At 44.3% G+C, this 27225-nt stretch overlaps 1 protein-coding gene across 1 annotated transcript in view; it reads right to left on the bottom strand.

Moving 5' to 3' along the window:
* Positions 1 to 27225, bottom strand: part of LOC146817397 (dynein axonemal heavy chain 5-like) — a 1608734-nt gene that overhangs the window by 683199 nt on the left and 898310 nt on the right. The window contains exon 45 of the mRNA XM_085609634.1: positions 16619 to 16687. Within this exon, the coding sequence (XP_085465760.1) occupies positions 16619 to 16687 (69 nt within the window). The remainder of the gene's footprint in view (positions 1 to 16618; positions 16688 to 27225) is intronic.

Here is a 27225-nt window from a genome sequence, read left to right as displayed (position 1 = left end):
CGATCTGGGCAACAAACTGTGCTCCTCAGTGTGGTCACAGGTCAATGGTGAAAAATTAGCTCCAGGTCAATATCTAGGAAAAAGAAAAAGAAGACAGCAGTAGGGATGTGTATCAGTAAAACTTGATACAACATATGTGTGCCACAATCGTGTGCACATCTAACCCACGTTAAAGCAGGCAAACAAATCCATAATTTACATGAAGGCGCCACAACCGTACATGGCATTTCACACAAAACCTCACCTCACAGCACCCATATTATTGGTATGTAAAAAGTGGTGTCTAAGTTCCCATGTAATGGGCTAGTGCAAGAAAATCTCACTTGGAGTGTCAAAAACACTTACATCGACAGAGAACCTCACCCATAAAAATTATTACTCCACCCGGAGAAAACTTGGCTTCCCAGGAGTCTTACCTAACTGGTCGGACACAAATACTCCATCGGCTAGGCGCATGGACCACCCGTACGTTATTGGGCTGCAACAATAAATATGTGCAATCGGTCTGAGACACACATTATAATTACCAAGCTGTTTGGGTTGTAGATCACCTCTCCTAAAAAAGTACTCACATTTCAGCCCAGATGGTCACACCAGTGTACCTGCCCCATCCATGCGACTGCCAGTAATGGACTCCCAACTGCAAAATGCGCCTCTTTAATAGGTAGCAGGAACTCGTGTGGTGGGAATTTCCTTGTCCGGGCTATAAGCTCGACTGCACATGCGTGAGGCACCAATGGTAGTACGCGTGCGTGTATCTGAGATACTGCACCTCTCTGCCCAAATCAGGGCATTCCGTTACTATCTAGAATCACGTCACTGAATCGAAATACCATAACGCAAAATTATCGCCATATCGCCCATGCGCAACAGACGTTGCAGCCTATGTATATAAATATAAATAAAAAACCTTATATTTGTAACATACGTTCGTGAGCCAGCACAGAACATGAACGGTGAAAGTGTACTCTCATATCAAACCGATGTTTAGAATGGCGTAAAAAAGGTGGATTATTTAAGTTCTAAAGACCCAGCCCATATAGGTTCGCTATGCCATATAGTGCAAAGTGAGGAGTTGATTGGAAAGATGGTGCCAAACAATACAGCACTCATGCAGTGCCCATATCTTGGTACTAAAGATTCATATACCCAAAGTAGAAGCATTTGAAAGTAAATGATCCCACGGCTAAACTGCCGTACTAAATATATATGACAAAAAAGACGGGGGATCTGGGAGCTATAAAGGTCCAGTGTCCATGCTCCCTAAATTCGATATCTAGCATTAGGAGGACAAAGTTCCTATGGGCAGGTGCAAAAAGTCACCACGCCCTTAAAAAAAGAAAAGAAAACAGAGTGTGAAAAAATTCCTAGATTGGAAACCCACTCAGGAGACTGGAAGACCACTCTTTGTCCTCTGTTGCCCTCACACACCCCGAAGGGTGTCATGCTTCATCATCGGGCAGTTGCTCCTCGTAGGGCCGGCGCTGCAATTCCCTACGGGCCCCCCGAAGGGTCACTTTGACGGAGATCTTTTAAGGACCGCCGGATGGTGCATGTGGGTGTGTGGGGAGTGGGTTATTGATGGAGGGTAAATAAAGTGCATGCTAGTTGGTGAAAAAAAAATATTAAAAAAGGGTCATCATGCAGCAAATTTTATTAGATGTACCCTTAGCAGGCTTTGGACTGCTAAACAGTTGTGACCCTAGAGGCACGCTATGCCCAGGGGTCATGGGTCATAGGTCAACATGGTTCGCGCCTCTTTCGCCTATAAGAGGTCGGTGGCGCTTCATCAGGACCAAATTATAAAAATTAAGTGCACGTGAGAGTAGGTGAAACATAATAAAATACCCTCAATATCGATCTGGGCAACAAACTGTGCTCCTCAGTCTGGTCACTGGTCAATGGTGAAAAATTAGCTCCAGGTCAATATCTAGGAAAAAGAAAAAGAAGACAGCAGTAGGGATGTGTATCAGTAAAACTTGATACAACATATGTGTGCCACAATCGTGTGCACATCTAACCCACGTTAAAGCAGGCAAACAAATCCATAATTTACATGAAGGCGCCACAACCGTACATGGCATTTCACACAAAACCTCACCTCACAGCACCCATATTATTGGTATGTAAAAAGTGGTGTCTAAGTTCCCATGTAATGGGCTAGTGCAAGAAAATCTCACTTGGAGTGTCAAAAACACTTACATCGACAGAGAACCTCACCCATAAAAATTATTACTCCACACGGAGAAAACTTGGCTTCCCAGGAGTCTTACCTAACTGGTCGGACACAAATACTCCATCGGTTAGGCGCATGGACCACCCGTACGTTATTGGGCTGCAACAATAAATATGTGCAATCGGTCTGAGACACACTTCATAATTACCAAGCTGTTTGGGTTGTAGATCACCTCTCCTAAAAAAGTACTCACATTTCAGCCCAGATGGTCACACCAGTGTACCTGCCCCATCCATGCGACTGCCAGTAATGGACTCCCAACGGCAAAATGCGCCTCTTTAATAGGTAGCAGGAACTCGTGTGGTGGGAATTTCCTTGTCCGGGCTATAAGGACGACTGCGCATGCGTGTGGCACCAATGGTAGTACTACTCTCACGTGCACTTAATTTGAATAACTTGGTCCTGATGAAGCGCAACCGACCTCTTATAGGCGAAAGAGGTGCGAAACATGTTGACCTATGACCCATGACCCCTGGGCATAGCGTGCCTCTAGGGTCACAACTTTTTAGCAGTCCAAAGCCTGCTAAGGGTACATCTAATAAAATTTGCTGCATGATGACCCTTTTTTATATATTTTTTTCACCAACTAGCACGCACTTTATTTACCCTCCATCAATAACCCACTCCCCACACACCCACATGCACCATCCGGCGGTCCTTAAAAGATCTCCGTCAAAGTGACCCTTCGGGGGGCCCGTAGGGAATTGCAGCGCCGGCCGAACGAGGAGCAACTGCCCGATGATGAAGCATGACACCCTTCGGGGTGTGTGAGGGCAACAGAGGACAAAGAGTGGTCTTCCAGTCTCCTGAGTGGGTTTCCAATCTAGGAATTTTTTCACACTCTGTTTTCTTTTCTTTTTTTAAGGGCGTGGTGACTTTTTGCACCTGCCCATAGGTACTTTGTCCTCCTGATGCTAGATATCGAATTTAGGGAGCATGGACACTGGACCTTTATAGCTCCCAGATCCCCCCTCTTTTTTGTGATATATATTTAGTACGGGAGTTTAGCCGTGGGATCATTTACTTCAATTGATTCTACTTTGGGTATATGAATCTTTAGTACCAAGATATGGGCACTGCATGAGTGCTGTATTGTTTGGCACCATCTTTCCAATCAACTCCTCACTTTGCACTATATGGCATAGCGAACCTATATGGGCTGGGGCTTTAGAACTTAAATAATCCACCTTTTTTACGCCATTATAAACATCGGTTTGATATGAGAGTACACTTTCACCGTTCATGTTCGGTGCTGGCTCACGAACGTATGTTACAAATATAAGGTTTTTTATTTATATTTCTATACATAGGCTGCAACGTCTGTTGCGCGTGGGCGATATGGCGATAATTTTGCGTTATGGTTTCGATTCAGTGACGTGATTCTAGATAGTAACGGAATGCCCTGATTGGGGCAGAGAGGTGCAGTGTCTCAGATACACGCACGCGTACTACCATTGGTGCCTCACGCATGCGCAGTCGAGCTTATAGCCCGGACAAGGAAATTCCCACCACACGAGTTCCTGCTACCTATTAAAGAGGCGCATTTTACCGTTGGGAGTCCATTACTGGCAGTCGCATGGATGGGGCAGGTACACTGGTGTGACCATCTGGGCTGAAATGTGAGTACTTTTTTAGGAGAGGTGATCTACAACCCAAACAGCTTGGTAATTATAAAGTGTGTCTCACACCGATTGCACACATTTATTGTTGCAGCCCAATAACGTACGGGTGGTCCATGCGCCTAGCCGATGGAGTATTTGTGTCCGACCAGTTAGGTAAGACTCCTGGGAAGCCAAGTTTTCTCCATGTGGAGTAATAATTTTTATGGGTGAGGTTCTCTGTCGATGTAAGTGTTTTTGACACTCCAAGTGAGATTTTCTTGCACTAGCCCATTACATGGGAACTTAGACACCACTTTTTACATACCAATAATATGGGTGCTGTGAGGTGAGGTTTTGTGTGAAATGCCATGTACGGTTGTGGCGCCTTCATGTAAATTATGGATTTGTTTGCCTGCTTTAAGTGGGTTAGATGTGCACACGATTGTGGCACACATATGTTGTATCAAGTTTTACTGATACACATCCCTACTGCTGTCTTCTTTTTCTTTTTCCTAGATATTGACCTGGAGCTAATTTTTCACCATTAACCTGTGACCACACTGAGGAGCACAGTTTGTTGCCCAGATCAATATTGAGGGTATTTTATTATGTTTCACCTACTCTCACGTGCACTTAATTTTAATAATTTGGTCCTGATGAAGCGCCACCGACCTCTTATAGGCGAATGAGGTGTGAAACATGTTGACCTATGACCCATGACCCCTGGGCATAGCGTGCCTCTAGGGTCACAACTTTTTAGCAGTCCAAAGCCTGCTAAGAGGACATTGAATAAAATTTGCTGCATGATGACCCTTTTTTTATATATTTTTTTCACCAACTAGCACGCACTTTATTTACCCTCCATCAATAACCCACTCCCCACACACCCACATGCACCATCCGGCGGTCCTTAAAAGATCTCCATCAAAGTGACCCTTCGGGGGGCCCAAAGGGAATTGCAGCGCCGGCCCTACGAGGAGCAACTGCCCGATGATGAAGCATGACACCCTTCGGGGTGTGTGAGGGCAACAGAGGACAAAGAGTGGTCTTCCAGTCTCCTGAGTGGGTTTCCAATCTAGGATTTTTTTCACACTCTGATTTCTTTTCTTTTTTTAAGGGCGTGGTGACTTTTTGCACCTGCCCATAGGAGCTTTGTCCTCCTGATGCTAGATATCAAATTTAGGGAGCATGGACACTGGACCTTTATAGCTCCCAGATCCCCCCTCTTTTTTGTGATATATATTTAGTACGACAGTTTAGCCGTGGGATCATTTACTTTCAATTGCTTCTACTTTGGGTATATGACTCTTTAGTACCAAGATATTGGCACTGCATGAGTGCTGTATTGTTTGGCAGCATCTTTCCAATCAACTCCTCACTTTGCACTATATGGCATAGCGAACCTTTATGGGCTGAGGCTTTAGAACTTAAATAATCCACCTTTTTTACGCCATTATAAACATCGGTTTGATATGAGAGTACACTTTCACCGTTCATGTTCGGTGCTGGCTCACGAACGTATGTTACAAATATAAGGTTTTTTATTTATATTTCTATACATAGGCTGCAACGTCTGTTGCGCGTGGGCGATATGGCGATAATTTTGCGTTATGGTTTCGATTCAGTGACGTGATTCTAGATAGTAACGGAATGCCCTGATTGGGGCACAGAGGTGCAGTATCTCAGATACACGCACGCGTACTACCATTCGTGCCTCACGCATGCGCAGTCGTCCTTATAGCACGGACAAGGAAATTCCCACCACACGAGTTCCTGCTACCTATTAAAGAGGCGCATTTTACCGTTGGGAGTCCATTACTGGCAGTCGCATGGATGGGGCAGGTACACTGGTGTGACCATCTGGGCTGAAATGTGAGTACTTTTTTAGGAGTGGTGATCTACAACCCAAACAGCTTGGTAATTATAAAGTGTGTCTCACACCGATTGCACACATTTATTGTTGCAGCCCAATAACGTACGGGTGGTCCATGCGCCTAGCCGATGGAGTATTTGTGTCCGACCAGTTAGGTAAGACTCCTGGGAAGCCAAGTTTTCTCCGTGTGGAGTTATAATTTTTATGGGTGAGGTTCTCTGTCGATGTAAGTGTTTTTGACACTCCAAGTGAGATTTTCTTGCACTAGCCCATTACATGGGAACTTAGACACCACTTTTTACATACCAATAATATGGGTGCTGTGAGGTGAGGTTTTGTGTGAAATGCCATGTACGGTTGTGGCGCCTTCATGTAAATTATGGATTTGTTTGCCTGCTTTAACGTGGGTTAGATGTGCACACGATTGTGGCACACATATGTTGTATCAAGTTTTACTGATACACATCCCTACTGCTGTCTTCTTTTTCTTTTTCCTAGATATTGACCTGGAGCTAATTTTTCACCATTGACCTGTGACCACACTGAGGAGCACAGTTTGTTGCCCAGATCGATATTGAGGGAATTTTATTATGTTTCACCTACTCTCACGTGCACTTAATTGTAATAATTTGGTCCTGATGAAGCGCCACCGACCTCTTATAGGCGAAAGAGGCGCGAAACATGTTGACCTATGACCCATGACCCCTGGGCATAGTGTGCCTCTAGGGTCACAACTTTTTAGCAGTCCAAAGCCTGCTAAGGGTACATCTAATACAATTTGCTGCATGATGACCCTTTTTTTATATATTTTTTTCACCAACTAGCACGCACTTTATTTACCCTCCATCAATAACCCACTCCCCACACACCCACATGCACCATCCGGCGGTCCTTACAAGATCTCCGTCAAAGTGACCCTTCGGGGGGCCCGTAGGTAATTGCAGCACCAGCCCTACGAGGAGCAACCGCCCGATGATGAAGCGTTACACCCTTCGGGGTGTGTGAGGGCAACAGAGGACAAAGAGTGGTCTTCCAGTCTCCTGAGTGGGTTTCCAATCTAGGAATTTTTTCACACTCTGCTTTCTTTTCTTTTTTTAAGGGCGTGGTGACTTTTTGCACCTGCCCATAGGAACTTTGTCCTCCTGATGCTGGATATTGTCTCTACCAGATAAGGCGCTACTGAAGGTAGGTAACTTGTTCATCTGATATAGACATCTACCCTCAGATTCCTTAACTTTGAATGCATACCCAAGCAATAGCCCCCAGGAGTTGGGTCCGCGGACAAATTTAGACTAAGAAGTCCTGCAGGACCAAACAGGCGAAGTGCCCATCCCTGCAGACCTGACTGTCCAGGCAGTAATTCTTGTTAAACGTGTGCAGAGACACCTATGTTGCTGCCAGACAGATGTCTGGGACTTGAACTCCATGGGCTAGGGCAGTGTTCACAGCCGTAGCTCTGGTGGAATGAGCTCTCAAGCCTTGAGGGAGCGGCTTCTTGTCAGTGAGTAGCACAAGACAACAACACATCAAAAGATGATCCGCTTCTGCACCGCCCGACCTTACTTTTCCCCAATGTAACCCACAAAGAGTTGATCGTCCACTGGGAACACTCTTGTGCATCAAGGTAGAATGACAAAGCTCTTTTTGGGTCCAAACGGTGGACGTGCTCCTCTTCTTAGAGGGATGTGGAGGACTATAGAAAGTGGGCAAGGTGACCGATTGGCCCACAGCGGCCCTAGTGTGAAGCATCAGTTTGTCAGGAAAAACTGATAGGAAGGGAGACTTGGATGATAAAGCCTGCAGCTAACTCACCCTCCTGGCCAATGTAGTGGCCACAAGAAAGGCTGTTTTGATGGAGAGCAGCCTGAGGGGACAATTGTGTAAAGGCTTGAAGGGAGCACACATCAGAAATGTGAAAACCAAATTAAGGTCCCACTGAGGCATAATGAAAGGGGAAAGAGGTAACATATGAACACGACCTTGGAGAAATCTATTTACAATGGGAGATTTAAATAAAGAGGGTTGGTCAGGCAGGTTCAAGAAGGCAGACAAAGCAAAAGGATACCCTCGCAAGGTTCCCAGAGCAGAGCCCTGCGTGGCAAGAGTCAAAATAAAAAGTAAAATAACAGAGAGGGAGGCAGAAAGATGGTCAACAGACTTTTCTGTACAATACGATACACACATTCTCCATCGGCAGGCATATATCGTCTTGATGGAGGGACGCCTGGATGCCACAATATTACAGACTTCAGGAGGAAGGTTGAAAGCGATCAACTGCCACCGCTCAATCTCCACGCAAGAAGGTGAAGAGTTTATAGGTTTGGATGGAGGACCCTCGCCTGCTTCTGCAACCGTAAACCCTCCAGAAGGGGCAGCCTAATCGGAGGATCGATGTTCATGTTCAGAAGCTCAGGATACCAGACTCTCAGTGCCCAATCTGGAGCCACAAGGATGACTTGGGCCCAATCGTTCTTTGAGAACTCTGGGCAGGAGTGGTATGGGCAGAAAGGCGTACAGGTGTTGTGGGCTCAACTCAAGATGAAAAGCACCTCAGAGCGATAGCCGCCTTGAAAACTCCAGGACGCAAAACCGCTGACATTGCGCTTTCTTGGCAGAGGCGAACAGATCTAACCAAGGCTCTCCTCTCTGTTGAAAGAGACTGTGCGCCACCTCCGGATGGATACACCATTCGTGACTCGCTAAGCATCAATGGCTGAGTTTGACTGCCCTGGCGTTCAGGGAGCCTGCCAGGTGTTGAACCACCAGGGAAATGTCCTGCTGTTACAGCCATGTCCAGAGATGCAGGGCTTCTTGACAAAGGGTTCATGACACCAACCTGCCCTGTTTGTTGCAGTACCACATGGTGGTGGTTTTGTCTGTGAACACTTGAACCAGCCTTCCCTTGATGGAGGGCCGGAAGGCTTTCAATGGCAATCAGATCACTTGGAGCTCCAACAAGTTGATGTGGAGTCAGATTATGTTGGAGACCAGAGTCCTCTGATCTTCACCTCTATCAGATGGCTGCCCCATCCCAGGAGGGATGCATCTGTCAATACTGTGATATCTGGTTGGGGAAGGGAGAGGGGTCTGCCTCTGACCCAATTGTGGTTCCTTAGGCACTACCGCAGGCTTTTTGGAGTTCCCTCTGAGATTTGGATCAAGTCAGAGAGATTCATCTGATGCTGGGGCCACCGGTACTTCTGATCCCACTGCAGAGCCCGCATAGGCCATCTGGCATGTGTCACTAGCAGGATGCAGGATGCCATGAGGCTCAGCAGCCTTAGAGTCAGTATCACCGATATCTAGGATAGAGGTTGAAATATCGGTATCAAAGCCCGAATATCCTGGACTCGCCACTAGGGAGGATAAGCCCGAAACTGCACTGTGTTCAGAACGGCTCCGCTGTAAGGGAGCGTCTGAGAGTTTGGTGTGACTTCGGCACATTGATAGTGAACCTCAGTGAACGCAGGAGGACCGCCATAGCTTGGAGGAGGAAGACGACAGCCTGGGGCAGTCACACCTTCAGCAGCCAGTCGTCGAGATAGAGAAAGACTGGCACACCTGATTTGCGCAGATGAGCTGCGACCACCACCATCACGCTGGTGTACACTTGAGGGGTGCTGGTATGGCCAAAAGGGAGCACGGTGAACTGAAAATGCTCATGGCATACCGTAATCCGCAGGTAACACTGATCCAGGCAGGACTGGGATATGAAAATGGGAGTCCTGCAAGTCCAACTCGCCCATCCAGTATTTTTGGTCCAAGGCAGACGAAACCTGAGCCAAAGTGAGTATCTTAAATTTCTCCTTTCTGAGGAAGTAGTTGAGGCCTCGGAGATCTAGGATAGGACGAAGGCCCCTGTGAATTTTCGGAACCAGAAAGTAGTGGGAATAGCAACCACAGCCTACTTCTGGCACAGGAACCCTCTCTAGGCTCCCTTGGCCAAGAGAGCCATGACTTCCTCTCAGAGTAGTGACAGATGATGCTCCATCCACCGGTTGTAAGAAGGAAACATGAACGGAGGGGTAGTCTTGAAGTGAAGGGAGTAGCCCCTTTGAACGATCTGCAGAACCCAACTGTCTGATTTAAGGGACTGCCAGTGGTGAAGGTGATGGTGAATCCTGCCACCAACTGAACGTCCATGATCTAAAATGCCAAGATTAGGAAGGTTTGGTGGCTGCAGCTGCAGGGAGGGAGGGGGCTGGGGCAGTGGAGTGGGGTGGCTGGACCAGGTCGCTGGCTACTCAACCTAAGAGGTTAGTAGGAACTGCGCCCCGGTCCACGCAGAGAATGGGAAGCTTGCGCGGCTCGTGGCTGGGATAGGGTTGGTAAAGTTGAAAGCCCCTTCTGTGTCCACAAAAGGAGCGAAAGGTAAACTTAAGGCAGCCAAGAGGCCCAAAGGACTTGGCTGTAGCCCACGTGTCCTTAAAGCACTCTAGTCCCAAGTCTGCCTTGTCTCTGAAGAGATAGGTGCCATAGAAAGGTATGACAATGAGGGAAGCCTGGACATCCTTCGAAAAGCCAGATGTTCTCAGCGAGAGGTGGCGTCTGAGGGCTACTGTCAACGAAACCGCTCTGCCCAGCAACTCGGTTGTGTCCAAACCCCAGCATATACTGAACTTCGCTGCGTCTCTCCCATCTGTTACCGCTTGGGAGACAATGGCCCGGGCCTCCTCCAGGACCTGTGGCAGCACTTGCGCAACCAATAAGCATGTGGTGTTCACTGACCACAATGCAAGCCTGGCAGAAGAAAGAAGAAAACATTTTCTTACACAAGCTGTCCAGCCTCTTGGACTCCCTGTCTGGGATAGTGCAGGGAGCGCACCATGGGAAGTACATGATTGGACCACCAAGTTCTCCAAGTTAGGGTGTTGGGTGAGGGGTGAGGAAATGTGGGTCCTCTGGAGTAGGGAGGTGTTCAATCGTCCTGTTTACAGGAAAACCTGTGCTGGATTTGGACCAGGTCCCTAGAAGTGAAGGCTCCATTCAACAGGAGTAGGGGTTCAGAGGAGGAGACTCTGAGTTGCAACACCTCTATCAAGATATTAGTCTTGACTGCCACCGGGGGCAAAGTAAGGTGCATATGTAGCTCCCACCTCCTTAGCCACAGTAGGTGGAGAAAGCATGGCAGTATCTGGAGATGTGTCCAGTTCGCTGGCATCATCCAGTTCCTCACACCAGTTCATATTCTGCTCGTACTGGTATTCTAAAGGGTCCAGTGACCCCACCCATTACCCCCCTAGTCCTTCAGAATAGGGTTCAGGCTACAACCTAAGATGCAAGGGTTCTATCGATGCCGAATCGACGTTGGGAGATGCAGCTCTGACTCCATGACATTTGTGATTAGAATGGGGCTGGCACCACTGGTGGGGGCCGGCGGCACCAGGAGCATGGGCATCAGGGAAGGTCACAATGGCATGACCAGCCGCAGCCCGGATCCATAACCAGAACCATGGGGAAACATCAGAGCAAGGGCCGGAGCCAGCTATGAAGAACCAGATGGTGCCCCCTCTTACCCCATTGGGCCCAAAGGCACGCCGGAGAGGTTGGGCAGCTCAAAAATGAGGTGCTTGAGCGAGGTTCGCTCCAGCTCCTGGGAAACTAGGGAGGTGAGAAGTCACCCCAGGTGCAGGTTCCGAGGAACCAGGCCTCAAATGTCGATATTTCTTCATTGCGTCAGCTGGCGGAAGAGAAGTTGAAGCGTGCTATGACTTCTTGTGTTATTTGTGCTTCTTACCTGAGTGCCCAACGATTTTGAGTGGGATGAAGAGGACTTCGGACTCCAGGAACAATCATGAGACCTTCCTCTCAAGTGGGACCCTGACTTCCGCGGAGTCGCCTGCCAGCTGCTAGTAACTTCAAAGACCGCTCCCTCAAAGCCTTCAGTGCATGGCCCTGCAGTCGGAGCATGACTTGGAGTCGTGGTCGCACTCCAAACACCACAAACACACAATGTGTGGGTTCCTCACCGATACGGTGTGGTGACAGGTGCCACAGGGTTTAAATTCTGCCTTTCTCAATGACATCCTCAACACATGAAGAGGTAACCTCAAAATGACATAAAATCCTGTCAGAAACTGACAGAGGGGCAGCTCTTCTCTCCGATCAGCACTGGCTGGTGTGGAAAGAAAAGAACTGGCGTAAGCACACAGAGGTGGTGCCTATATAGGTGACGCGGACATCACTTCTGGCGCGGACAACGCTGCAGATGCCACTTGGGGCCAGACGTTGCCACCTACTGGCTACTGGCGCGCAGGGGTACTGCTGACATAAAAGTTTCTGGATCCAATCTGACGCATGAGGAAATTGAAAGGTAAGGAATCCGTGGCTAGATATCTCTATCTGATAGTGGATGTCATGGAGCGAGCCTGGCGAATAAAGAGGCAATGCTGCTGGCTGATGACAAAAGGTTATGAGGGTCTCTTTCATTCAACCTGTACTAACATTGTCCTTATATTTCTCCTCTTCCCCCTTGATGCTGTTGGTGATCTCAGAGCAGAGTCCTTTTGTGTTCACTGGTCAAGTTCTGGTTGTGTGCCACAGTGCAGTCACCAGCATGTGATGCACATTTTGCCTTTCTTTCGCTCGTCTGTATCAAGATACCCAAGTGCCTTTCCACTGGTTCCAAACTGCAGATGAGAGCACAGCGGACGAGGCGGGGGAAGGGAGTAGAAAGGAGCTGAGAAGGTGACTAAGAAAAGGGAACGAGAAGCTGTATGGTAAGGCAGGAGTGAATGAACCGGCATCTGTGACCTGGAAAAACAAAGCCAGATAGATAAGCTCAGTGCAACCCTTAGAGCTACACACACACTGGGCATACCAAGCTTACCAAGCGTAAAGGTGATACTGGTGGTTGCTTTTCAAACCCTAATACAGTCACCTGATGCAATTACCAATGCAGCTCCCTTTCCCATAACAGAAGCTGCTGATCACAGCTGAAAAGCACCATCCAGCAGGCGGAGCACAAAAGCAATCCAGTGCCCTCCCCCTCTACTTTTCTCACCTACTTTGAAAAGTTACTGAGTACATCCTCTCAAATCCAGATAAAGCATACTAAGGGCATGGTGAAAGTACCTAACACAGCACGGGTGAGTTGTTCCTCCAAGTACCCAACCTTTGGATGCCTCAGTATGACATCTGATTTCATCAGTTGTATGTCCTGGGCAAAATCCACAGTACAGTATCAACTTTCCAAAAAACTACTCACAAAGCTAATAGGTCTAGGCTTGAAGCAGCCAAAATACTTTTTGACAATAGCATGCAAATCCATGGATTTTTTATTAAAGAAAACCCATTCCAAGAAGGACACTGATGCACATTTGTAATTCACCATTTTTACATAGTGAAAGACCATATTAGAAATGTAAATTAAAATATTTAAAAAAAGAAAGTGTGCATGAAGCACAAAAATGTAAGCGAGAGTCACAGCAGCACTTTGCTTCTACCCGCTCCCTCCTAAAAAGTAACATAGGAAGCGTGACTAGAAGAGGGGCGGTGAGTGAGGCTCGGATGCAAAAAAAGGAACGAGCAGCCTAGCAGCACTTTGCAGCTGCTAGGCCATCATAAGAAAAATAATACTAATACATTTTAAAGAATGTGAAATGGGGGTGGGCAGCATTGGGGGAGGGGAAGAAGTGAAAAGAGAGCGTGAAAAGGAATGCCTTGGGAGGGAAGAGAGCGCAAGAAAACACATGCTCTCCCATTGAGCGCTCAATATAAAATAAAAGAGAGTACCCTCAGGTAGGCAGAGAAAGAATACAACTCATCCAGTCAGGACACTGTGATACCGACATGCTCCTGGGTGGGACAAAAACAAGAATGGGGAGAAGAAGCATCAGATCAAGAGCAGACAGCTGAGATGGACAGCAAAGCCATTCAATTGTGAGCAATGGGGTGACCCAAAGCCAACTCTAAGTATATGTGTTGGAAACAACAGATTTTGCCAAAGGCCAACACCTAAAAAGGCACCGGGTTCACACTTAGTACCTACCTCAAGCCCTCAACATAGCCTGCTCTATTAAGATGCAAAATAGTGCCACTGTGTGCGCGTTTGCCAGTCCTCCAGCCTGTCGTGCTTCTAGATTAATCTCAACTAACAAACAAGACCAACCTCAGATTTTTACATTGACATGCATTTATGATCACTAGTCATGTGCGGAGTGTCCAGTCGCGCTGGTGGTTTGAGTACAATGCTAATACTGCGCAGTCAAAACGCAACGGGACCCAATTAACCTAAAACGGCCGCTGAACATTTTTCTGAGGTGCTTAGGTACATTTTTAACAACAAACAAGCAGCGCCAGCATCTCTAGAACTGTCGGCTCAGTGTCAGAGTCTCCTGATTTCTTACAAAATGGATTCATTTTCAAGGAAAAAACGAAATCGAATTTTAACACAAGGAAGACAGTTTATGTTGTGGTTGGTGGGGGCTAAAAGGGAAAGCGGTTTCCTAGACTAAGCGCCCATCTGCTCGACGCTATTTATAATTTTATGCCTCACTCACGTTTTTCGTGTTAGCTCTCATTCTCACGACTGTGCTAAATCTAACGGTGCTAATGCAATATGACACAGGCGGCCTAATAGGATTGGACTATTTTTATCTCAGGGCCAATGTACTGGAAATAAGAAAGTGGAGTTTACACAGACCCGTCCCTCTGCAGGCAAACTGCACAAAACGCTGCAATCAATGTGCAGAGGGGAAGTATGTCAACGACTGTGGTCAAGCCTCTGAAACGAGGAAGAATTTTTACACAGAATGAAAAAGCTGTAGAAAAATGTAAACATAGAAATCAAAACGTTTTCACTACTGTAGCTACTCTCTTAATGTTAAGCTGCAATAAGGTGAGTAGCTTCGAAGATGTTGAAGCTGACTGATTCTAAATGATTCTACTGGAGTCTGTTGCACTGTTTCTGGTCATTGGATCATATGCGTCTGATTCATCTAAAAGAGTTAGAAATCCCTACAGGGACACAGAGCCACTTGCTGAGTTTTTGACTTTTAGTCAATTCGCAAAAGCACCAAGCGCACACCAGGGGGAACTACAATTGTAATGATTTACTTGACATATGACTGCTTGTCCCAACCATACGTGTGCAGACTGTACTTTTTGTGTAAAATCCACAGGTACTTGGTTATAGTTACCGTGAAAGGTCAGTGCTATCAATCTGTATTTTTTTCTTCACGTGAAAAAATATTTTTTCCTGTTAAGAATGCCCTTCAGCCATACAACCATCCAGAGAATTGCAGTCCCCTGGCCACACTTTCAAAGTGCATAAAAGTGTGGAAAAGGCATACTAGGTAGTTATGAAAAACAATAAAACTCCCTACTATAACTAGGGCACTGTTTTATGGTATTTATTTTTTCTCATTTCTATCTGTATTTATCCATATATTTTTTGTTCATTTTATCAGTATTTATACATTTTTCATGTTTAAAAAAAAATGAAGCTGGAGCTGGTATATCTCCACATTTATCCAACAGATTAATAAACACTCACACTTGGATGCCTGAAAGGTTTAAGGTAGTACCATAAGCAGCCATTTAAGATGCAGTATTCATATGCAGTAAAATCACAGGAAACATCAGCAATGTAATACTAACACATGCCTCTGAAGAAGTTAAACGCATCAGTAGGAAACCTTGTCAGACCGGTTTGGATTCACTAAAAGTAACTTCTATTTTCTGTTTACATATTTAAAAATATTTTTTTTTCATACCTCCGAGTTTGTGGGTGTTCATAACATCTGCCTTACCTGAGAACACTCACTATCCCACCACAAAGAGTCACTTTTAGAAGATCTTGCAGATTAACCACAGCTGGAATGGGCATTTATCAGATCTAAAAATCTCAAAATCCTCTCTGCATGAATTGGAGTGCAGGTTTTACATGTGCATTTGGCACATTTTCCTTGTGCATATTGCACTCATACATGGGACAGAACCAGAGCAACTGGACTGGTTAAATAAAAATGTCCAAAAGAAGTAGACTATATGGGGCCTTTTTCAGCTTTTTCCGCTCATGTCACACTTACAGTAGCCTCTGGTACATGAAATTGTAGCTCTAGATATGCAGAATTAGGTGCTGCAGAATTTTTCTATTATAGATGCACCCACCGGAACAAAAAATCTGACATGGGGTCTGATTTTCCAAAGTGATAAGTATAAAATGGGGGGAGAAAACTCGAGTCAATGAGAATGCCACGTGAGTAAGAATAACAAAGACTTTGTGGGTACTCACAAACATTTCTAACACTGCTTCCTACACTCATTGCGCTTTGCGCTTTTAAACATGCACTTGCTTCAAGCAGGCATAAGTGGTGTAATCATTGTGAGAAAATTCCTCAAACTCTTTCATTGTTTCAGGAGTTGTAAGGAAAGGTATTTATTTACATGAAAAAACATTTCCACGTGAAGAATAGAGATTTTTTAAAAATATTCAATTGCAGATTTAACTTCAACCTGCGACAGAATTTTTAGAGCTGCAGAAAATACTCAGGCTAAGGCAGAAAGTCAAAGTTTGTTTGTAGTATCATGGGAATTTAGTAAATTCCAAAAATGGGAAAAAGATTCTACATTTTTTGTGGATTTGTATGCATTAGAAACCAAAAACCAGCTTCAAGGTGCAACTGCAGGCAGTTTAGGATTTTGTAAAAAGAGGCTCATTAAATATCCCAAAACTCCAATGTCACCAAGTGGATCTAGTAGTCCTGTTTGTAACAAGACAACTGACAATTCCACGAGGGCTCAAAATTAGATCTTTAGGAAGTCTTTATATTTAAGGATTTCATTGATGTGTTTACATTATTCAGCCAATCCAATGATCTACACCGGGAAATTGTAATTTGGACAAGTAGTTTTATAATTTTGTAAGAAAAAAAATATCAAGAGGAAATGAACATTGTTTCTTACCTTGGTGGTTTCTGTTTTGCCAACTCCATGATCCCCCTGAAGAGCCACGCCGTTTACTTGTTGCATTGCCTTCAAAACAGACACAAACATGCACACATTGAATAAGATGCTGTATAAAATGGCTGCAGAATGCAACTGTCATATACATTCTAAAGGGTGTTCTGTTTTGAGTACTGTGTGGCTACTTTATTCATACTTTTCAGTTTGCAATACGGGTAGGTGTGGTGATATGCATTTGAAATACCACTTCCCAATGAACTAAGATGAAGGTATGAGTGCATCAGACGGACAGCTATCACTTCTCATTGCAAGAACTTTAGGATGCTAGACTGTGCTTTCTTTCCATTTTAAAACACATATTGTCCCAATGAGCAAGTGTTCTTAGTGATCAGAACAAAGATGTACCCAGCCGTAGACACAACACAATACAACACAGCTCTCTGGAAGACAGGTGCTTCCTCTTAAACAGATCAGCCAAAACCTCGCCCACTTGGGAGAAAGCCCAGACAAATGAAAACCCTACATAGCCCAATAATGTCTCCACAAGCCATTCTTCTGGTGGGGCCAGGGTCTTAAATAATGCAGGCTTCTGCAGCCCCCGTGGCACAAGGACGCCCCCAACCCTCCATGGGACCCCAACTCTTCATCGTGGGCCCCATTCAGCTTGAGGGCAATGAAAACTTGTGAGCTATGGGAGATTGGGGGGCACCCTCATCACATTCTGCAATGGGACCCATCACTTTGTGTTACGCCACTCTGTGGGTCATGCTATTTTTTTAAAATATACGGAAACCTAAGACGATGACGGGAGCACTCTCCTCTCCGTATTTTACTTTATCTTTACTCTACTGAAATCGTACTATTCACCTGATTGAGATACACTTTAGGACAATGGCCAGAATATTGGAGAAAATGTATGACTCGTACACTTTTTAGAACCATATTATATGGGACCACATACAGCTTTACCTGGTTTGTGGTGAAACTGCCATCCAAGATATAGCTCTTGCCCTGAGGAAGTCAGTGGGTGAAAATTCCCAAGACGAAACACGTGTTGGCTACTTTTGATGACGTTATTTATATCAACTCAATCACTGTGAAATCAACTGTATATTCTTGAATGAGATCAAAAAGAAGACGAGAAAATTAAAAGTAGAAAAAATCTTACTTGAGAACACCTTGGATATGGACATTTTATTGTATTGATCTTATCTATAACATTTATTGGTGTTTTTGCTCGGGAACAAAAACTTGTTTAATGCTGTTAAGCGCACAAAGACATGAAGGGCCCACCAGAAGGAAGCAATAATCCAATTCCTCTTGCTTCCAGCCTACTCCTAACTCTCTCACAGCATCCGGATATGTGGCACGGTGGCCACTCAGAGCAACGGCGCAGCTCTTTTCCATTTACTACCAGACAGCTTACACCCCCTTTGAAATCTCGAGCAGATGCCTGTAAAATAGGGATTTTGGGAGTCAGGTTCTTGTAAAAAACAAACAGCAGGTTGTAGAGGAAGGCACTTTCAAAACAAGAAAAGGCCACAACAGGAGAGAAAGTGTTTTGAGGCACTGGCAAAGTCATCAGGTCTGGGTTATGAATGAAAGAGCCTTTTGTGTCACTGATGGGTTTAGGCACTCAGTAAGTCACTATACATGTACACTGTCACTCATAATTGCACTCACATCCGTTATCATTATTCACCTATTGGCTCATTCTTGAATTCACCCTCTGATACAATCACAATAAAATATACACACAAACTCCACAACATATTCAAGGTAAAGTAAAAGAACAGAAGTAGAAAAACATGGCAGGCATATGCGTGCAATAACTAAACATAGCTTCAGTTGTCCATCTTGCATTGGTATTGTACGTAGTCTATTGTAGTTTTAAAGTACCAGCATGGAAGTCACATTTAGAACCAATTTGTTGCCATTTTGGTAAAGCAATGGTATGCTACGGACAACAGCGTTCCCTAATGGTCGCTTATTTAGAGGAAGTAGCCACACGGGAGGCGGCACACTGAAAATGAAATGAGTGGCAAGCAAGCAGCCTGTTAGCACTGCCTGGGAAGCTGTAGTATCCTCTGAAGAAAAAATAAAATAAAAAAAACAAGAAGCAAAGAAACAAAAGGGGAACTATAAGAGGTGAAAATTGAAAACTAAAGGACTGGCCAACCAGTCCTGACACTGAAGGTCACTCATTTTCAGGGAGATGTGCATATGTGATAAGAAAATGCCGTCATTCACTGAGAAAGAAAGACAATGTCTGATGTGGACTGAACCCACGCAATATGCTGCAAAAGAGCTGACCCAAAGGCCCTCTATGTATCACTCTCCGAAGAGATTCTAGCAAAAACTATTACAGTGCAAATCATCTACCCCTAGGATTTATTAAATAGGATAACCAATACCAACATCCTTCTCCATAAAGGTACTCTGTACAATCTTACTGTGCAAGAGCAATCTTCCCTTAAAGGCCTACTGGGCTTAACACATGTGTAACATAGTAAATAAATCAGGCCTTTATTTAAAATTTTCATAATAAACAAATCAGACCCAAGGCATCTGAAATACCTTTACATAGTGAACCAATCAGGTCTATAGCAGTTAGCATTGGCTTGTTGCCATAGCTTTATCTAGCCTACTGCGTTGAGCTCAAGGCTTTCCTACAAAGGGACAATAGAGAGGGACAATACAGGGAGGTCTAATGAAATATACAATTGATAGATTCATTATAGTATAATAGAGTCTTTACTCTGCGCCTGGCCCTTTGCCTTAGGCAAAGACATCACAAATGAAGAGGGGTGTCCCCCCCAGGAGTGCCAGGAAATGCTCCACATGACAAATGCTGGAGACGCAATCATCAGTGCAGCGAGACAGCGGGGCAACGGCCCTCTAAGCATGGAGCATGAAGGAGCTCAACGCGCAGTATCTCATAAGTGCAGGAGTGGAATCAGGAGCAGAGGCTCCCATGGCTTGGTCGATAGGGTGCAAGCTTTCTGCCACAATGTGGACAGCATCGTTCATCTGAAGTGCCAGAAAAGGCACCCAGGAAAGTACATGCTGGCAAGGTTGAGCGGCGCAAAGGTGAAGAGTTGCCATGCGTAGCTCCAGTGATTCCAGTGTTGCCAGTGCTGACGACGAGGTAAGGAGCAAAACTCAGTAAGAAGCGCGTTAGGCATTTCCCGAGTGAGGTGAGAGACTTGGGTGGTGGAGGAGGCGGCCCGCCTAGGTGCATTACAGCTTGCTGCCATCCGCCCCCCCTTTTTTTCTCTTCAGATAGACGCGTGAGCAAGTGACTGTGCCCTGAATTTCGAAGGAGCTATTTTTGGGGGGCGGGGGGTAATAAGTCCCCAGAAGGGCTATTAAGAGTTGCATTATCAAATGCCTGCCAGACTCCATAGCTCATGAAGCAGCACACAGCTCAAGAAGCTGCGGGAGAACTCGCACTCCAGCAAAGATTTTAAAAGGAGCAAGGGTGGCAAAGGCCTGTAATAACCAGACTTGGGAAAGCTGGTTCCACGAACATGGAACTGGCTCATTTTTATGTGGAGGATTTTCAGCGTATAGAAGAGAGGGATGATTGAAGCCCAAAAACTAATTTGCGTGCTTCAGAAGGGCTCTCTCTAGATTTAGTACGCTTAATAGACTCCATGGAGGCCAAGGGGGTCTCTGCCCAGCTTCAGACTGGGGGCCTGGCCGCATCAATGACTATGAATCAGTTGTCACTCTTACCTAAAACCCCACCAATATAGGGGGCGACTTCTCCAGTGGTGAATTATTCTTTGTAGTTCCAGGACATTACTTTCGTGGACAGTCAGGCCTTTGTACTTACCATAATTCCTAGCGAGAAACCTAGCGAGAAACCAACATACCCTTTATTTGGTCCCAATGGGGGGAAATCTGTACCGGGGGACAGTAAGGTACTCCAAATGCCCATAGAATCTTGGGCAAGAATGAAGGAAGTTATTCCCTTGGCTTCTAACTGTACCCAAGTACCCCAGGTGTCTCATGTTGTGAACTCAATAGAGAAATTGCTAACTTCTCAAACTGCTATTATTCACCAGACCTCCCAGGCTTATGAATGTGCCCAGAAACGGTCTAAATAAAACTCAGTTGGAAGGGATTCTTCAAGTGATTCTGGAGGAAATAATGGAGATGAAGAGTGCACAAGAAAAGACCCATAGGAAAGTTCAGGTCCAGCTAGGAACAATCAATGATAATTTATTGCACTTAAATCAGAGACTTACACAAGCGGACCAGTGTATATATTGGAAGACTCTCAGAAAAGTTCTGAATCTTTCCATGCCCAGCACCAGAGGGAGATGTTGGAAATTTAGATGAAGTTTGATGAGTTTGTAAATCAATCCAGAAGCTTAAATCTTCGCTTCACAGGCATCCCAGAAGGGCACGAAATGTGTCAAGACCCTATAAAACGTGTCTCTGATTTAATTCAAAGCTATGTCCTCTCAGGGTGCTCTCCTAACACGGAACATTTATCGATTGTGAGGGTTCACCGCTTTCAATTTCACCAGCCAGTTAATGCCAGGTACCCCCGTTCCTTTTCGGTCAATTTCACAGACTTTCGCAAGAAAGAATCAATTCTATCGGCTGCCATCAAGCAAAAAGTATTTCAGATGCCAGATAAGTTCTGAATTAATATCTTCTCTGATAAGTCAGCAATGGCAGCTCGGCACAACTGAGAATTCAAATCCATGTTGGAACTTGGTAAGAAACAAAGTGTCCACGCTGGCTTGGTGCAACAGTCAAAATTGAAGCTTCTCGTTAAGGGACAGTTTCATATTTTAGGGTCAGTTCAGCAGGCAAACTAACTGTTACAGCAGTTGCATTGTGATAAATGATTTATGAATATAGGAGGCTTTATGTTTTAGCAAAATCATCTTAAGTAATTCACTTGTATTCGAGCCTGCATATTCATGTGAGATTTTTCTAACTAATTTGTGCTTTGAGAACGGGATACGATTTCACTTAGAGCTTGCTACCTTTTGCGCTAGCTATGTTTCATGGCTGAGGCAGTGCTTTTCCCAGACTAATGGAGAGGTGGGGGCCGCCACTGGAGAGTAGGCCTTCAGTGCCACACCAAGGCACATTATAACATGGGCAGGTGGGAGGTAAGGTGGGCTATTCCCTCCTGCGGATTAGGGGAGTAATTCACATTGTCACAGGGATTTCTGAGGGTGGGTGTGCTGGGGGGGGGGGAGCACATGCAGAAAAAAGAGAGCAAACATATGATGGACAGGAAGGAGAGATTGTTTTGTGGAAAATTAGGACTCAGAGGGATCTGGACAAACTCTTAAATGATAGACTGCAGGGTCTGAATGTCATTTCCCTTCAAGGAGGGAGCAGAGTTGTAGCAAGTGGCTCAGTAATGGTGGGTTTGCATCTGTTTGATAAAGGGGACAGTACGATCTATCTTCTTTGTGATGACGAGGGTTCAGATCCTTTCTTGTAATGCCAACAGCATAATAAATTAGCATAAATATGAGAGCTTAATGAGGTGTCTCTCACCTTTTTCCTCCTAAGTCCTTTTTTTTACTGGAGACCTACTGCAAGAGTAATACTCCAAAGATTTATAGCCCCCATAAGAACTCTCAGGCTATTTTTGCTTCTGCTTAAGTTGCGGTGAGGGGGTAGCAATTTACTTGGGTCAAGGCATTGACTGGGATGTTCAGGAAGTGGATTGAGATCCCTGAGGAAGATGGTAATGGGTGAAAGTTGCTGAGAGGAGACTCTGTTTAAACATAGTTAAATATTACGGCCCTGTTAGTGACCATGTCGACTCACTTGCTCAGATCCATAATGTGGCAATGGGGGCTGTAGGCCCGTTCATTTTCGGAGGGGATTTCAACTATTTTCAGGATCTGGCCTTAGACACATCAAACAAAGCAAAGAAGCAATTGAAACCAAAAAGATGATTGATACACTGAAATTGAGTTTTCAACTTGTTGATACTTGGCGTGAAGATCACCCAGATTTCGCAAAATACATCCGCTTTTCACATCCATTTAAGGCCGCATCACACCTAGATTTTTTTTGTCTCTTGGGCAATCAAAAGGGTGCGGTCCGATATCTGGGCTAATGCCTTCTCTGACCACTCGGTGGGCTCCATTGTGGTGGAATTAGGGTCTGCTAATAGAGAGAGGTCGAGGCGGCACCTCAACAGATCTCTGTTGTCAAAAACAGCGTGGGTAGCCGAGATGAGAGGGTTCATAACAGTTTTATTTCTCATTAATAAAAATACAGCCTCTCTCTTCGCAATATGGGAGGCATTTAAGACCACAGTAAGTGGAAGATTAATCGCCTTTAAAGCGAAGCAAGATCGCACCCCGGCAAAAAGCAGGATTATAAATAGCAGTAGATAATGCTATAAAAGCTAGTGAGGTGGTTGATGGGATGGAGCCCTATGCTTGCTAACTAGGGAGTGAAAAGCAAATCTTAGAGATTTTTTTTACGTTCAAGGAAATAAGCAATTCCAATGCTTTCCAACAATGAATTTAGGAAGAGAACCAGCATATAGGCAAGTTTTTAGCCTGGTCTACTCGAGTCAAGAACAAGAAGGCCACGATCAATCTCATTGAGAACCTGGCTACTAGGAGAGTAGCAACAGAACAGGAGGAAGTTGCTCAGGTATTCTTTCAGCATTATATAGACATTTATCAAACGCAGTATGCAGCTTCAATGGGCAGTATAGAACAATATCATGCCTCCACTCAGCTCCCCCAATTACCAAATTCTGTGTCCCAGGCAATTCTGGAGAAAATAAAACTCATCGAAATCCATAAAGCACTCCAAAAAATGTCGAACGCTAAGTTATGTGGAAATTACGGATTCCCTTCGGAATTCTATAAAAGGTTTGCCAGAGAGCTTGTGCCCTTTTTAGCGAGCTGTTTAATTATATAAAAGAGGGTTGGGTAGATTCCTTTCTTTTAAGGAATCTACTATTGTAAGTCTCCTTAGGAAAGGTAAAAATCCGAAAAATGTGAATTTGTACAAACCAATAAGCCTCTTAAAAGCAGACTATAAACTTCTGAAGAAAGTGTGGGCAACTCGAATAATGCCCGCAGCCTAGCTTTTAATCCATAAAGATCAGAGTGGGTGTCTGCAAATACCCAGTTTTTAACGCGGGCTATAGGTTACTTCCAGACAAACCAAATTAAAGTAGTAATAATAATGATCCATGCTGAAAAGGTGTTTGATCTCGTGAATTGGGGTGCCTTGTTTTTTAGCCTCCACAAATTTAGGTTTCCCCCACAATTTACCCCAATGCTGGTAAATCTATAACAGGGTGCACAGGCCAAAGCTATCGTACATTCTAGTATGGCTGGCACTGTCTTATATAATAGAGGCACAAACCAGGGGTGCCCTTTTCCCCAATATTATTTACTTTTTGTATAGGGATTCTGGCAGAAAAGCTACGCAAAGGGGATATGAGGGCACCGATTGAGGGGATGGCCAGGCTCAAGCTTTATGTAGATGATATTATTCTTTATCTGCAACTAGACGTGCAGAATATGAAGGGGGCTATGCAGATGATTGAAGAATGTACAGGCCTAGGTGGCTATTAGATAAACTGTTACATTCTGTATAGTTTTGTATTCCCCTTTCCTTTAACATTATATGTGTACTTTTGATTCTGGCACTTGCCAGCTCGTGGTGGAGTTCTATTCTGTTGAGAACCCTTCCACAGTAATTGAGCTGCCTACCTCCTGGAAGGTACTGTGCAATTGCAGATTAAACTTCTTCTTCAACTTTATTGGACTACGCGCTTTTCTTTTGGATTTTGACATAAACCAAAGCAAAACCAAAGTTCTGCTTCTCAATGTAGTAGCTGCAGAGCTTCTAGTCTCACTTCAGCCCCAAGCGAGGTTGCAAACTCCTAAATGATACCTTGGGATATTTTGTAACAAATAATATTACTCACCACTTCCATTTGAATAATGAGGCAATGCTTAGAAAAATTAATGGGCTACTTGAAAGATGGTCTCGTCTCCCTCTGACAATAATTGGGCGAGTCGCCTTGATTAAAATGTTGGTACTACCACTACTCGTATTTATTTTTTCTAATGTATCAATTAAAGTCTCCAATAGCTATTTCCAGGGGCTAGATCTATTGATAAGGAGCTTTACCAGGAATAAAAAGCCACAGAGGGTGAAATTGACTGTTCTGCAACTAGAGAAAAAGCAGGGAGGTTTGGCAGTTCCTTATATGCAGAGCTACTACCAAGCAGCTTTAATTGATATTTTAGCAAGTTAGTTAGATGGTAACAGGGCACTAGATGACTATTTCTTAAATAGAATGGTGCAGGAATCTGAAATTAGTTTACCAGCATTTATTAAAACAGCAAAAGTACCCCAAAAGACCAGATACAAGCTTCTCCAGGGGTTTAGAGGGCAGTTGAGTGCCCTCAATAAATCATATCAGTTTTTAATTGATTATTCGTTCGTGCAACTCCAGGAGGGTCAGTTTCTAGGTTTATCTCTATCTGGCAGAGAAATCAAGTTCTGGAACTCGATTGGTCTAAAAGATCTCTGGGATTTCTTTTACGGAGTAAATGCATCTCTTGGGAAGAGTTACCCTCTAGGAGTGGGGATCAGTGCACGCATTTTTTTTGTTTTTAGCTCTGGACAGATTATCTATTTCTTGGCAGAAAATATACAGGGTGATAATCAAGGACTGCACCCTATCATTTGTGTGCTTGTGAAAAGTAAATTGACGGGGATAGGCAATTGGTTTAGGTTGCTTCCTAGCCAGTCCTCGAACAATGGTAAAATGGATTTTCGTCCAAGGTTTTGGAAAAAAAGCAATGTGGATTGTCTGAAAAGGACTGGCACACTATTTCAGAGATTGGTTATACATCTCTAAAACAGAAAATTACAAAGGAATGTCACTCATACCGCTGGATGGTGTTTTATACCCCAGTGACGCTTCATAAAATATAACTGAGGATTTCTGATAATTGTTTTGGTTTTCATCAGCAAGGGGAAGGAGACTGGATCCATACGTTTTTTACCTTTCTGAAATTATCCACATTCTGGGAGGCATTAATATTTGATGTTATCAGTCAGGATTTACAGTCTAGAATAACTCCAGATGCAAGTTTAGTGTTGTTCGGGGTCGCCAAAGACAGCCAACGGTTCAATAAGGCAGGACAGTTTTTTATGTATATTGCACTTACGAATGCTCGCTCCTTTATCCTTCAGATATGGATAAATATTCTGGAATGGAAGGAAAAGATGATATGTACTATGAAATTTGAAGAGGTGTATGCAAAGCGGACAGGGGGATTTGAAGAGGTTTGATGTTATCTGGCACCATTTTGAGTGTTTTGAAGGCTAAGTGGAGCTCCAATCTCGTTATTGAAAGCTCGCTTTACTCCCTGTGTCTGCAAATTCCAGGTTAGTTAGTAAATAGTAGGAAGAGTAAATGTTAATGGATGATTATATTTTTTAAACATATTGCACTTTGGACATTGCACTTTTCACACACAAAACACACTTTACACAGAACACACGTTAATCCTTTGTGAAATGTGATTTGATATCTCCACTTCGGTAGGAGGTCTAGGCACTGCTGCACTTTGGTACTCTTTTTGGACATAAAATCGATTTATGAATTTCTGATTCTAGTGCAAGTGAAAACTGCTATTTAAGGCGATGGTTTATGTATATACAAATGCCTTTTTATACTGGTCATTGCTATTTTATATCTATTTTTGCTCCAAAAAAAAAAGAGTTAGGTGTAATGCCTCAGCCTGTACACTGAAAGCACTTCAAGCTTGTCATTCTTTCAATACACCTGCACATGGGACTCTAGAAGACCGCTTCTCCCTAGGCAATCACGAGCTGAACCATCCAGAACTGATAAACTTCATGCAGGCTTACAAGCATATTATGTAGCCTAGAAACTGGATGAAAATCAATTAGGTTACAAGTCAATAACATGCACTATGCTAAAGATAATACAGTTTATTCATACGGGAGACATCTCTGCTATGGTAGGCAATGGATGCCCATCAACCAAGAAAATCCTGTTCACATCTTGAAAAATCTTGAACATGAACAAAATCACTCTAACACCCAATTATCGACTGGCTCACTAACCTTTCCATCGCAACCCATAGCAGCTCCCATCCTAAATGAGGTTTAAGGCCAAACTTGTGTCAGTGGAGCTGACCCACCCGTTATCAATACAATTTTATGGTAAACCCTCCTTCATTGTTTTCAACTATTCTCTAAAAAAAATTAAGTAACCAAAAATAAATACCCGCTTTCTTGTAAATTATTCTCTAACTTACACTATTTATCCAAATCTTTAGCATAATGCTTCTGGCGTCTCCAGGCTACCAACGATGACCCCTTTTAGGTGATATAAACTGTTACCATAGTTCTGCAATCCTTGAAATTATTCTTATTCGTATGGGAACCATGCTGGCTAACTTCAAGGGTTCTTTATCAGAAATCCACAGACTGACAGCAGCTTTCTCAGCAACAACCCCATTGCCTCGTAATGCACTTTCAAACCTTCCCTCAATGACCTATTTGTTATTTACCCCGCAAGTTAATACACCCTCACTAACGGCCCA

This window comes from Triturus cristatus, chromosome 6, assembly GCF_964204655.1.
Source record: "Triturus cristatus chromosome 6, aTriCri1.1, whole genome shotgun sequence".
NCBI lineage: Eukaryota > Metazoa > Chordata > Amphibia > Caudata > Salamandridae > Triturus > Triturus cristatus.
Note: the sequence above shows the minus strand (reverse complement) of the source record. Positions and strands in the feature narration are given on the sequence as shown.